Source organism: Amblyomma americanum, chromosome 6 (genome assembly GCF_052857255.1).
Source record: "Amblyomma americanum isolate KBUSLIRL-KWMA chromosome 6, ASM5285725v1, whole genome shotgun sequence".
NCBI lineage: Eukaryota > Metazoa > Arthropoda > Arachnida > Ixodida > Ixodidae > Amblyomma > Amblyomma americanum.
In genome coordinates, this window is record NC_135502.1 from 143,129,251 (window position 1) to 143,143,838 (window position 14,588).

Genomic DNA, 14,588 nt, shown 5'->3' on the forward strand with positions numbered 1-14,588 from the left:
CTTCCTCCATTTATCGTAGTAGAACACGTTCATTGGTGCATAGCTTGAGTAGATGAAGCGCACAAAACACCGCACACAGACAAAGAATAACACGAGAGAGGCGCTTCTCGTGTTATTCTTTGGCTGTGTGCTGTGTTTTGTGCGCTTCACTTATCGTTGTCTACAAAAACCGAGCTGATTAGTGTTAAATACTCTACAGAATGCTACTTTATATTTTTTGGCGTTTTGCTGTCGATGGGAACAAGATATTTTTTATCCTCAGCGCAAAACACTTCCGAACCGTCCAAAGCGTTAAGTGCTAAAAATTGTAACGACGCACAAGTGCAAGCTGTATTTCCCGCTTGTTGCCAAACGGCCACGACATATCATAGTATCATATGTTGGGCCACCACCGCGTGGCTTTTACGAACGTCGACAAGTTCAAAGCGTCATGACATGTTTTTTTTTCAGACTCAACATTCAATTACAAATTACTCGCTGCACGAGCTCATTAGGCAAGCGAGTAATTCGTAATTGAATCCTTAAATGTCCTGCTGAACCATGCGGTAGTGAGGCAACTCTTGCGCGCTCAAGATCCATGAAGACAAAACGACGGTCACGTGCTTGGTCGGAACTGAACTGCGGACTGCGTTTAGTGAACGTAGGGGAGAGGGTTGTTTGTTGTTCGGGCTAGAAATGCGCAGGGCAAAGGTGGGAAGTCATGACAGGGGGACAAAGGCAACATAGGCGCGTGCCCGTCGCCTTTCTGCCTAGCTTCTACCTTATCACGGCGGCTTCACCACAGTGTACATGGCTGGTCTCGAGTAGGCCCACGATCTGCTCCGCACCGACCGTGCGAGCTAGAGTTTTGCACTAGTCGGCGACGCTGTCTGTTTATTACTTCACTCGGGCTGTTTCAAGATGGCCGTCGCTGCCAGGGGGAGGTTATTAGAGTCGATAACTTCTAGTTGCAATTTCTAGCACTAACGCGCGCGTGGAGCCCTACTTTTTTTGTAAGTACGCAGAACAAGGTCGGTCGCGGCTAGCACATGCATTGTAAATACACGATTTGTTGGCAGACCATGTCATGACCTCTTTAAGATTTCTTCTAGTCGGTAACAGCAAAGCAGGGCTACTGCCGCCCCGAAGTGATGGCAAGATCGCATTTACAAGCAGCGGGCGAGAGCCAACAAGTTACGAACGTCTTCGGGATAAGCGTCAGGAAATGACGGCGCTGATGCCAGCAATGACTTCAGCAGTGATTTCAGCAGGCCTCAACAAAAATGTTTCTATCCGCAAGAAATGCGCACGTTTTGAAATATCCGCATACGCGAGTTAGTTTCGAAGGCAACGTCACTTGCCGCTGTGTAGCATGCTACGTTTCTGCCTACAGCCCGCGTAGCTGCCGACCACAGCACCATCTTTGCTTACAATCAAGAGGCTTGTCTATACAGCGGTGACTTCACCGTGTAGTCCAGCCAAGCCTCCACGAAGCCCTTGGACACTCTGCTGCGGAAGGAGCTTAATCGGTTGGCAAAGTTTCACTTGAACTTGATTTTGATCCCTTAGTCGCTGTCCAAAACCAAGCCAATAAAACGAGCACATAAAGGCGGTTTTCTGACCCTGCGCGGTGTGTATGCATGGCAGCAAATCAGAAGGTAGCACGCATCAATTTCTGCAGCAGAGTATCTCAGGCGCGGCACGGATTACAGCACAAATTTTACGCCGCAAAGCCCACAGCTGAGCTGTGATTTTGCCTTACAGAGTATCGTAATTGTAAATATTTATCACTACTACTAAAATTCATTAAGCATGTTACCCTCAGACTCTGCCATTGTACACAAATTGTTCTTGTGGGACGTTAGTGGGCGCAAAGTAAGTCGATTCTTAGGGTTGAAAAACAACAAAACAAGCTGGTCCACTTTTACAACCGCCAGCCGACTTATGCTAATGAGGGAGAAAAAAACAAAGGCTTTCGCCTGGCATTCATTCTTCAAACTTTCGCACATGGGTTGAAGAAACATATATTTATTCTGTCTCTAATGTGTGAGGAAGTAAGAAAAATTTATTAAGAAATCGCTACAGCCTGTGAGCAGCAGCAAGCTGCCCATTCGGGTGTTGGACGAAGAACGGAATGCGACCTGCGCCGTCGATTCAATTCATGGTTGTAATCGCAACATGATTTGGCGCTGGGGAACAAAAATGAAGACTGTGAGTGGCGTTCACGCTACAGCAAAGCATTACCGCAGCAATAATATCTCATCTTCACAATCCTCCTGCACAGCTTATATTGAGGGTTTGCACAACCAAACATTGCGACACAGTTCCGGCTCACGAGTGCAGCACAAGTGAACGGTATTGTCCTTCAGGCTGCGGCCGACGCCATCCTTAGCCACACTCAGGGATATCTGTAGGGCCAGGCATATATATCACTGCCCCGTCCCAAGCAGAACTCTGCAGTACAAAGTGTTTTCGTTTCGCGTTAGTTGTCTGCAATGCACAGCACCAGGAACGCAGAACTGCGACCACGAAGTTTACAGAGTAGGTAAGAAATCGCGGCAAGAGGTTGGCACGGCACACGCTGCCAACCATGGCGACTCATACCTTGGCATCAAGGCAGCATCACTCTTTTCTGTGAAATCTAAAGCAGCAGTTACCAATCCGCAGATATGAAAATGCGTGAAATTCGCTGTGCATCCCTTCAGCCACAGCACACGCGCATTTAAATATGTGCACTCAGCGCATGTGTTCTACTTTGATCGATTCGACAGTCGAATGTGGTCCCTGTTTTGGAGAGTGAAGATAGCCTTGGGCTACGTTTGATTCGTCCTTGGGTGCGTCTCTCGTCGAACAAGTGCGGCAGAGTTTGTAAACTCACGAGGTCCGAGCAATGCGCACGAGAGCCGACCGATTGCACAGAGCGCCTATACACTAGTGGCACTGATTCGGCCTAGGTTGGCTCACGCACTTAAAATCCAGCACTCCGAACAGAGCACCGTGGCCACGACCACAAGCAGAACGAGGATCACGGGCAGAGGGGACACTGCCCTTGTGGCTGCGCCAACCGGAGTGACTGTCCTGCACTGGCGGCTAGGCAAGTTGCGGGCTTCTCCCGTCGAGTCCAAGGCGACCAAGCACAGGCGATACTCCACCGATGGCTCGAGCCCGTCGATGGTATATTCTCTGTACCGGTACGGAATGTCCGTTTCACTCGCGAGGCTGCTCGTGGGCACGTCGCTCACTATGGCACGGAACCCGGACACGTCCTCCTTGGTGGCCACGTACCACGCGAAGCGTATGGCCTTCTTAGAGGGTGAGTCTACGAGCCTGAACTTGAGGTCGACGGCATACTCATCCTCATCGCCCTTCTGAGCTCGCTGCTCGTCGGTGAGGCAGTCGAGGACGTCGGGAGTGACGTCTACCAGGTGGCGTTGGTGCAGGTGTTGCGGCGAGTCGCAGACGACATCGTTCCACTCGGTCGCCTGAGGGTTGTGGCCAAGCCATTGACGAAGGTACTTGACGCGGCAGTCGCAGTTCAGAGGATTTCCTGCGAAGACAGCATTCATTGTTTCAGGAAGACACGCAGCAGTTTTCCAACACCAGTTACGAGAACACTTCTTCAAAATGTATAAGCAACCAAATTTTGGTTGCGTGTTTTATTCTTTCTAATTTGCTTAAGGCATCAGTACACATGGATCATCGCCTAGTATTTGCCTACGACCGCTAAATAATTGTTAATTCAATTTCATCTCAGCCGTTTCGGTTTCAGCAGCTATGACGTCGCAGGCCAGTATAGGTGATGCAATGCATGAAAGGGTGTCATAATCTCTGATTTGTCGTTTTTATTCACTGGAACACAAAATCAGCCTGCCTCATGAGCCACACTCACCACTAATGAAGAAAGAGGAATTATATTTCGGTTGTTTTAATGTCTCATGTTACCTCCACTAGCAACCGAAGTCACAGTTCTTGCTTTGCTGTTGAAACCAAAACATCTGATAGAAGAAATCCAATTATAAATTATTTAACTGTGGCAGACGAAAACCACATGATTTTTCATTATGGCAATGTCTAACGCATCCTTACAACAAAACAATGACCAAAATTCCCCGTCTATCCTAATATAAATTTTGTAGGCGAAATTTAGGCGAACTATCTAATTGTTTGGATAAGATATGTTGTTATCTGTTCGACGTTACCAGAATCTCCGACTACTCCTACTGGAGCACTATAGGGCGCAAGGCTTAACGGCGCTAGCAAGGAGCTGTTCTAAATAACGAGAGTCGAGAAGATAACAATGGTTTGCGAGAAATAGTGCGCGTCTGAACAAAACAATTGGAAATCTACAATGAAGGCGACTCTGCAATTGCCTTGCGTTTATTTAATACGGGATGAGGGCTACAGCTCCAAATAAGCTGCAAGTACAAGTAGGCATAGTGGTGTTCATTTAAAGCTCTGGAGTGACAGGATGCGTTTATAAAAAATCTGCGACACTCTGCGACTGCCAGTCAGCACGGAGCTTTGTCATACTGTTTGCTTCCTACTTAGATTGATAGTTTTGGCGTATTCAACTCAGTAAGATGCGTTTGCTGCAGATATGGCAGATATGTGCTCGTTAATGTTACTACACTGGTGACATCAAAATGGTGGTCCTGGCGCCCCAGCCTACTCTTGATCTTGTCGGCTTCTTGAAAAACTGCGAAGCACTTCGTGACGTAACGAAAATGAAATGGAGGATGAAACTCTTTGGCTCAGGTGCAGCGCCGGATATTTATTTGAGGTACAGTCGCAAGTAAACAAGATGAGCACTATGGCGTCACCGGGGCGGTGAAAATCGCACCGCGCGGCTGGTGCGGTGATGTGCTTTGCGAACACATCTGGCACTCTGTAATCGGCGTGTTCGTAACCGCAGCGCCCAGAGTAGCTATCTGCCGCTCCTGTGGCACGTCACTGGGGCTAATCTTTTTTACTCGCGCCTGTACGACGAAATTATGAGGGTTTGCCGCTAAGACTGAGGACATAAGCGTGTTGTGGTAAAAATAGGCAGTACTCATACGCATTGTTAGATACAACGCAACGCCGAGAAACTGAGAAAAGTTAAGAACATAACTAACTGGAAATATATCATGTTCAGGTGCGCGAACAGCTTTTTGGCGGTTAGAGGTAATTCGGACCTAATTTTCTACTTTGATATCAGGCCAAAAAAGAATACCTTGGAATGCGCACAACATGGAATCTCCAGCAGTTAATATAGTTGAAGCATTGCGGTTTTTTAGCAACTTACCTTCGTAATAAAGGCGTAGGCCGCCCTTGATCCTCGCCATGTACTCCTCCTCGAACATGCTCACATTGTTGAAACGCAAGTCGAGATGGCGCAGCTGTTGGGATCCGAGGAAATCTCGCAGGTCTACTGAGAATATCTTGTTGCGGCTGAAATCTGCCCAGCTAACGTTCTCAGGCAGTACAAGAGCACCGTTGGCAACATGTCGAAGGTCATTGTGCGACATGTCTAGGTGTCTAAGGCTTGTCAGGTTCCTCAGAACGTTGGGGTAAACCTCGTTGATAAGATTGTGGCGCAGGTCGATGTATTCCGCTTTACCAAGGCCGTCGTCGAAGCTGTTAGTAAGAACCGAGAGGAAGTTGTAGCTGAGATCGACATGCTTGAGCTTGTAAGGAATGTACGGCGATCGGGGAAACGTCTTCTCCGTGACGAAAGCAACCTCGTTGTGAGAGACATTGATGGTGGAAAGCGACAGCAAGTCGTCCAGCAAGCCGTGGGTTTTGTTTTCGAGCTTGTTGAGAAAGTTATGCGAGAGGTCCAACGTGTGCAAAGAAACGAGGCCCTTGAACGCCTCAGGCGGGATTGTAGATATGTTGTTGTAGCTCATGTTGAGACGGAGCAGCTGCAGCATTCCTTCGAAGGCGTATTCGCTGACGTTGTTGATGCGATTATTCTGAAGCCGGAGCTCGAACACGACCGGAAGACGACCGAATGCCTTCTTAGGCAGAGCTTTGATCTTGTTGTCGTTCAAGTAGAGGTACTGCAGGGCACTGAGATCTTGGAGTGCTTCCCAAGGTACTCTGTCGATGCTGTTGTTGCCAAGGGACAGGGTTTGCAGCGTGAGTAGATTGGAGAAAGATCCCCTTTCTAGACGTGTAAGGTTGTTACTATCTAGATACAGCCGTAGCATGGAGTTCATGGACCTGAATGTACCCGGCCCGAAGTGAGTGAGACGATTGTTTTGCAAATGAAGTTCGTTCAAGGCTATCGGCAAATTGAACATACGCTTAATCTTGTTGTCGTTCGCTTTGATCAATCGAACGCTGACCATAGCCGAAAGCCCACCATGGCTGACGTCGCTGATGTTGTTGTGGCTGATGTCCAGTTCAAGCAACGTGGGAATTGATCCGAAGGTGCTATAACCAATCTTTTTGATTGCATTGTGACTGAGGTTGACAAATCTTACACCAGCTAGCTTTTCGAAAACTGATCCCGTAATTTCTGTAATGTTATTGTAGCTGAAATCAACGGTATGAAGTTCGTACAGCCTCTTTTTCGTGAAAGCTTTTCGGTTGAGCTCGTTTATCTTGTTGAAAGTCATGTTCAGAACCTTGATACCGGTTATGTTAGCAACAGGAACCGTGTTAAAGTCACTTATGTTGTTGTGGTTAAGTAGGAGAATAGTTACGTCAGACAAGTAAAACACGTCTTTTGGCATAGTGGTTATGTTGTTATGAGAAAGGTCAAAGATGGTAACGTTAGACAATTCCTGAAAGGCCATGTCCCCAATATAGTCGATATTATTATGACTCAAGTCGATGTGAATTTGATACATTTTCAATAAGGCTGCGCTGGCAATTTTGCCTATCTTATTGTAACTTAGGTCCAATTTTTCAAGCCACTGAAAATCCTTGAACTGTTCATATCCAATGTCCTCCAGTAGGTTATGGGCTAAATCAAGAGTCCGAAGATGCCGGGATGACACGAAGGCTTGTTTGTGTACCTTCTTGATTCTGTTTCCCCTGAAGTAAACATCACGGAGAAACCTGACACCTTTGACAGTGTTAGCGTCCACCTCAGGGAGTTCATTGTATGACATGTTGATCACTCTGAGAATGGCGTTCGCTACAAACATGCCACGCGGGAACGTCTTGACCCTGTTATTCGATATGTTTAAAAACCACATGTTTGTCAGTTGGTTGAAATCGATCTTCTGAAACGCCGTAAAATTGTTATACGACAGATCAAGGTATTTGATCTTTCTGGCAACACGGAACGTGTTTCTTTCAATCCTCTCCATTTTGTTGTGGTGCATCTCAAGCCGTTCCAACCTGTTCAGTCCGGTGAAAGCAGACGGGTGTATTTTGAAGATGAGATTGTGGTCAAGCCGCAGTTCAAAGAGGATGTTCAACGCACCGAATGCGTTTGCTGGAATAACCTCGATTCGGTTGTGCGCCAGATTGAGAGTCGTGAGATTCCTGAACTTGTTGATCAATTCTACTGGGATCTCGGTCAGGGCATTGTCTTCGAAACTCAGCAGCTTCAGTGATTCGTTGAAGTGGTCCATTACATATGTGGCTACGGAGGCGAGAGACCCATGAGCAACGGTGAGGTTGATGACCTGCAGATCCTTGAAGACATCACCAAACAGCTTTTTGAACGACGATCCCACGATCGTAAGGTTCGCAACAGGGTGGTCAACGTTGCCTAAGCCCCGCGACATCATGGCCAGGTTCACACCATCGCATAGAATGTGGAGTCCAACATCTTCGCTTCTCGTGCACTTGCAAGGGTAAAGATGAGTCTGTCCGCTCGGACACTTCGGATGAGCCTCAGCAAGCAGCGCCATCACGGCGATGCAGATGACTGTCAAGGCTCGCATCGTGTGCTTTGCCGAGAAGGAAACCTGCGGAGAAATAAGAGGAGGAATGCACCATCAGCATCCGAGAAGGTCTCTTTTTCTACTATTGTTTAGCAGAATAAACACACGACTACGCAAGATTTACTTAAGGAAAGTGCCTAATGCTAGCAGCGCAAAAATAGTGAAAGCGACCTAAGCCGGGCAAGAAAAAGCACACATCTGGCTTTAGGCCCAAAATACATGCGAGCTTTGTTTTGCAATCCAGCAAGAAAAGTAATAAAATGACATGTTACTAGGGGCGATGCTGAGTGCAAACGCGTTAAAATATCCCTCTGCAAGTAATGCAGCGCTGACAGACTCCTACGGACAGAGAAAACGTCATTTGTGCCTGGTAATAGTTCCATGAACATGGCTATGGAAAATGAATAGTAGATACAAGAAACTTTGGCCACAGATATTGTACTTTCTTTGCAAGCTCAAAAAGTTATCCGCTTTTGTACAATACTTGCAGACCTTTTCTTCTGGCACCCTCGTATATTACTCGACCCCGGGTGAGAGGTCCCATCGTCTCGGTGCTGTTCGTCGTCTCGCGTGTGTCAGGCTTCTCAACGAACGTGGCGGCCAGAAAGTGGAGAGGTCGGCATGCCGATGATAAACGGAGCCAAAGGACGGAAGGAGACGGCGCAGCTAAGGGACCTTTACCTTGTTGCCTTTTCACGGGAGTTGTGTTTCGCCCTCTCCATTTTCCCCCCGCGTCGCCACCGGCGCGTCTTACGGCGGGCAACCTTCTCCCTCGTTCCATCACCCGACTGAGAAGAAGCTCCGGAGAAGGTCGGGCGGCTTCATGCTTCACGCTCGCCCTAGCGTGGCACACGCGGGGTTAGGTCTCGCGCGCCCTGCAGGCGGCCTCATTCATCACGCTAATGCCCCGGCCGAGCATGCGCAATCTGTTTTCCTCCCGCCACCACCGCCGGGCCACCCTGCTCGTCTAATGACGAGCCGGGCCCAGCACCCGGGACGCCGATGGCAGCATCACAAGACACTGCGAGCAGAAGCGAATGAAAATGCAGTGGGGAGGGGGCTGGCGTCAGTGGCTGCAGCTCACGTGACTCTCAGTTCGCCTCACGATGGCCGCCGCTGTGATGGCACCAACCGGGGCTGTCAGCTTCCCCACGGCACGGCTTAGGATCCATAAATGTTTTGAATCGAAGATATAGAGCACAGAGAAGGAAGCCAACCAGGGAGAAAAAATAAAATAAAAACGATGAAGGACATGACAGGAGGCTGAGAGGGACAGAGGGTCAATAAAAACGATGAAGGACATGACAGGAGGCTGAGAGGGACCGAGGGTCAACATCCAGTTAAACTGGCGTTTAGACACACACTACTCTTGCGTTTTCTCTTGTTTTCTTTTTCATGAACGCACTGCGGTATTTAATGCTCTTTTCTCGCATTTAATCTTTGTTTCTTTTTTTTCCTTGCATGCCTTCCATCATATGGAGACCACGCCGACCAGCTCTTGAGAACTGGCTCAACTTGGCTTCTCTATACTGTGTGATTGACGTCCGCAAAATGAATTTCGCTTGTCGGCGTTGAGAGGCGATACCTGTGCTATTGTTGATTAAAAATGGTCAAGCCGATGCCTGACGTTGCTGCGTCAGATGGTGCACTGGTACACCTCCCAATCAAGACGCAAAGCTTAGTCGACATTGGTTTCAGTAACGCGAACGTCTTTCGAACCATTTCGCTGGCAGCACATTTGCCTTACTGAACTTACGGTTATGTAGATGCGTTCAAAAACGGCTGTCGAAAAAAAAAAGTAAATGATGACAGAGCCGAGAAAATCTTGAGGTGTTAACCTTGTGAACTGTGAAACCTTGATGTGTGAACAGAGGGTGCGGACCTTCTGTGCAGCTGACAGCCCTAAGTAAAACTGAAGCACGCTTTTTATGCTCTTCTTTCGATGAAACATCCGCCATATTCGAATGGTGCAGGATCGGCAAGGCGAAATTCGGCAGAGCTGCTGGGTTTCTGGAAGAGCGCGAGAGAAGAAAGAAAGATCGAGAACCCAAAAAAACATGAGCATATTACCCCAGCCGAACGGCTTCTGCCTAAATTCGCTTTGTGCACAAAATGAGGAACCGTTAGATCTGTGACGAGGTGTGACGTTCCTTGTGTGTGCTACGAGGTTCCGCGTTCGACGGCGCGGCGTAGACGGAGACCCAGATGACAGCGGCATCATCAATTACCCAGCCATGCTCTCTGAGAGTGACGACCAGAACGAAGGGGTTTAAGCCCAACCGGACACAACCGGACCCGCCGCCGCCGCCGCGGGGAAACGGGCTTTATCCTCCCCAATTACCGTGGCGGTTCCAGGGGAGGACTCCCGAGCACATCCCAGGACAAGGGACCACTTTCCCGGCCGGTGACCAGCGGGAACTGTCAGCGGGCCAGAGCGCGCCTTACCTTGAGGAGCGAGAGTCGGTTGATGGATGGAGAGCGGAGGCCGGTGACCCGCGGGAACTGTCAGCGGGCCAGAGCGCGCCTTACCACAGCCGACGCTATGCGCTACCTCGAAGACAACCTTCTTTCCCTCGGACTCAACACGTGAGGGGGGCGAGACCATAAGTGCGGTGGTATGTTTGTGCGCCCAAGTGAAAGCCCTAGCCCCCCTCCTTCCCCTCCGGCGTGGGCGTCCTCACCCTAGGGAGTGTGGAGAAGAGGATATAAAAATCGACAAGCAGTACGGAAGAGGGACGCTCAGGACGACATCGTTCGCCAAGAGGGCCTTCAGCGCCGAAGCCCGACGGCGTGCAGCTTCTGCCAGCAACCGCTCGAGCCCAACTCCGGAGCCACTCCATCGCCCCCATGAAGTTGTCGGCACGTAAGCTCGGACGCCCCAGCCTCTGAATCTTAATCATGTATATTATTGAATATATCTGTTTGTTTAAACTGAGCCATACGGTGTCTCTTTGCCTCTCCGTCCCGTGTGGACCTGCGCATTATGGGGGTCATCACACTGGTGTCAGAAGTGGGGTCTCAAAAGCAAATGTCCTCTGAATGCTGCGACATTCATGACTTCAAAATTGTAATCAAAAGGGAATCACGGGACTGATTGTGGGACTTTTACCCCCATTTGAGAGGCTTGAGGCACCGGAGGGCTTGAAAAAAAAATGTCTTTATCTGAGGGAGCTCCCACTCCACAGCCGTCGCTCGGAGCAAGCATGCTGGCATTAGGAAGCGTCATTCCGACGTTTACGGGAGATAAGACAGGGGTTCCAATCTGCGATTTCTTTTCCATGCTAGAAGAGATTGGGAAAATGGGGGGATGGTCCGATGCTCAAATGCTGGGAATGGCGAGGTGTAAGATGGCAGGAGCTGCTCACGATTTTGCATGGCGAGACGAAAAAGTAAAATCCACAAAATCATTTGCCGAATTTAAGAAGCTCGCGTTTGAGCATTTCGACACTGAACCACGTCACGTGCGGGTACAGAGGTTCCGTGACGCCGGACAGATGGTAGGGGAGGACGTGCGAACGTTTGCGTCGCGGCTTCAGCGCTTAGCGCGCGATACGTTAAGCAGGGAGGAGGAAGGAGACCAGCTAAAGAAGAAATACGCGGAGGATATACTTTAAGAGGAAATGACCGCTTTGTTCGTGGCTGGTCTGCAAGACCCCGTGCGCCGGTTCGTGCTCTCGCGCAAGCCGAGCAATTTCGACCAACCCGTGGAGGCCGCTTTGGATGAGGAACGAAATGAGGCGTTAACGACAGCCGCAGCGAGAGTGCGCGTCATAGAGAGAGCGGTGCTCAACCCTGAGGTTGCTCTCTTGACAGAGCGATTAGATCGCTTAGAACAGCTGCTACCTCAGCAGGTAGAACGCCAGGTTGAAGCGCGCGCTCAACAGCGCTCATTCGCTGGAAACCGGAGACCGCCACAAAGCTACAGGCGCGGTATGCGAGATTTTGAAGAAATCGTATGCTTCGCTTGCCAGGGTCGCGGACACATCGCCTGGTTCTGCCAAAACGTGCGCTGTGGTTAGCCACAAAGAGAAGCAGGCGAGACACACCCTAAGCAAGCCTACAGCGGGGCTCCAGATACCGAGACAAAAAACTAGTTAGTCCTCCCCAGCCTGAGGAGCGTGGGGAGGGAGCAGTGGATGATGAGGTGGTGGTAGTTTGTGTGGCCGACGAGGCATGCCCTGTTGTGCGTTGCAAGTTAAATGGTTGTTGCATGGAATTGTTGATAGATACGGGGTCAAAGGTGACATTGCTTAAGGAGAGCAGTTTTAACACGCTTCGAAGGAAGGGGGACCGCGAGGTGTTGGAAGCGTCTGGTGGTATGGCAACCAAATTTGTAGGCATAACGGGGGATCCTCTTGGCATAAGTGGACTCTACCGGTTACACTTCTCTCTCGGCGGAATTGCATTGGAGCACCCCTGCTACATATGCCCGGACACGGTGTCTCTGCCAAACGGAGTGTCAGGTATATTAGGGCAGGATTTTTTGAGAAAAGGGAAGGTAGTAGTCTCATTCTCTGAGGAAGAGGTTAATGCGGGCGGCTCAAAAGTTCCGTTTTTGAACAGGAGATGGGCTGAGATTCGCATTACCGATATTGACACCCGTCAAACTGTGGGATCATTGGAGAAGGTATATTCGCGGGTTGCCGTCAGGCTTGTCGAGGAGGCGGTCGTCCTTCCTTGGTCGGAGCACATTTTGTACACGTTTGTGCCTTCAGATGTAGAGAGCGGCGCCGTGGGAGTGCTTGAGCCGGTTGACTCTCTCAACAATGGCCTGAAGGCAGCCGCGTGCCTCGTGACAGTTAATGACGCCCACAGAGTGCCCCTACGGGTGGTTAACTGTAGCCAGCAGCCACTGAGCCTTCCCAAGAACAAAACATTGGCTTTCTTCACCTCTGCGATAGAGAAACGTGAGCCCACCGATACGGTACTCGCAACTGTAGAGCATGCTAGTCCTTCGGCTGCTCCAAAGGTGTCGTTCGATCTTTCTCACGTAAAATCCAGGGAGAGAGAGGCTCTGGCTGGTTTGCTGAACGACTACTCGGAGGTATTCGCCGCGTCCAACCTGGATTTGGGCTGCTGTGGCGTTATAAAGCACAGGATAGAAACCGGCACTTCATCGCCCGTTTACCAGCGTGCGTACAGGATTCCTTACTCCCAACGTGAGGAGATGGAGCGGCAGGTGCAGGACCTGATTGATCGCGGCATTGTCGAACACTCAAAGTCACCCTGGGGAGCACCAGCACTATTGGTGGAAAAGCCAGATGGCTCGTATCGATTGGTAGTGGACTACGGCAAACTAAATGCCGTAACTCGCATCGATCCATACCCCATCCCCAATATACAGGAGACGCTTTCTCAGCTGGGCTCTGCCAGGTACTTCACGGTAGTGGACATGGCGGCGGGATTCTGGCAGATAGCAATGGATCCGGCAGATGCCGAGAAAACGGCATTCAACACGCCCTCAGGGCACTATGAATGGAAAAGAATGCCGATGGGTCTGGCCAACAGCCCTGCTGTCTGGCAGAGAACCGCTGATGTTATCCTGGCAGGTCTTCTGGGGAGGCTGTGCTTCGTGTATATGGATGACATAATCATATGCAGTGACAGTTTTGAGAACCATTTGCGCGATATTGAGCAGGTTTTGGTGCGACTAAGAGGAGCGGGTCTCAAGCTGAATCCCTCTAAGTGCCAATTACTCAAAAACGAGGTGAAATACCTCGGGCACGTTGTTTCAGCTGACGGCGTGCGACCGGACCCTGAGAAACTAAGGTGTGTCTCGGATTTTCCATCCCCGACTAGCGTCCGCCAGGTCCGGCAGTTTCTCGGCCTGATCGGTTACTACCGAAGGCACATAGAGGAGTTCGCCAAGCTCGCTAAGCCGCTCACCGCCTTAACAGCCAAAAATGTCGCCTTTCGCTGGGACGAAAACGCGGAGGATGCTTTTGGGGCCCTGAAAAGGAAGCTAATGAGTGCACCGCTGTTGCGCCACCCGGATTTTAATTTGCCCTTCGTTATGGCCACATATGCGTCAAAGTTCGCAGTTGGTGCCGTCCTATCTCAGGTTATCGAGGGCAAAGAACATCCCATTGCTTTTGCTAGCCGACAGCTGAGCCCCACAGAGCAAAAGTACGGAGCTACGGAAAGGGAGTGCCTCGCCGTTGTCTGGGCAGTAAAGACTACAGATGCTACCTTTACGGCCGCAAATTCAAGCTAGTCACAGACTGCCATCCTCTGAAATGGGTGATGAGTGTCAGGGACCCTTGCTCGCGACTCGCTAGATGGAATCTACACCTGCAGGAATACTGCTTTGAAGTTGCGCACAAGTCAGGAAAGACACATCTGAATGCTGATGCACTCAGCCGCACAGCTACCGTGGCAGCTATAGATGAGTTTGTCCCCGTAGTCGACCCCTCCGAATTACGCACAGAGCAGTGCAAAGAGCCTGACCTGAAGCGAATAATCGAAAGCTTAGAGGGCGCACCGTCTCACCCCGAACAGCTAGGTTATTTCATTGGCAAAGACGGCACCCTGTGTCGGCGCACGAGGCCAACCAGGAAAGGGAGACCAGAGAAAACCGCTTGGGAGAGAGTCGTCATACCTCGGTCGTGGACAGAAAGGGTTCTTCGCGCGTTTCACGATGCGCCATGCGCCGGTCATTTTGGCGTAGCGAAGACACGCAGGCGTGTGGAGCGTTTGTACTTTTGGAGTGGCATGCGACAGGATGTT

The 14,588-nt window shown here is 50.1% G+C and overlaps 1 protein-coding gene across 1 annotated transcript in view; it reads right to left on the reverse strand.

Moving 5' to 3' along the window:
* Positions 1-1,991: 1,991 nt before the first annotated feature.
* conv (insulin like growth factor binding protein acid labile subunit convoluted) overlaps positions 1,992-14,588 on the reverse strand; it is a 66,183-nt gene continuing 53,586 nt past the window's right edge. Inside the window, exons 2-3 of the mRNA XM_077628043.1 lie at positions 5,264-7,886; positions 1,992-3,526 (exon numbers count right to left, since the gene is read on the reverse strand). Of these exons, the coding sequence (XP_077484169.1) occupies positions 2,940-3,526; positions 5,264-7,862 (3,186 nt within the window). The 5' untranslated portion in view covers positions 7,863-7,886 and the 3' untranslated portion in view covers positions 1,992-2,939. The remainder of the gene's footprint in view (positions 3,527-5,263; positions 7,887-14,588) is intronic.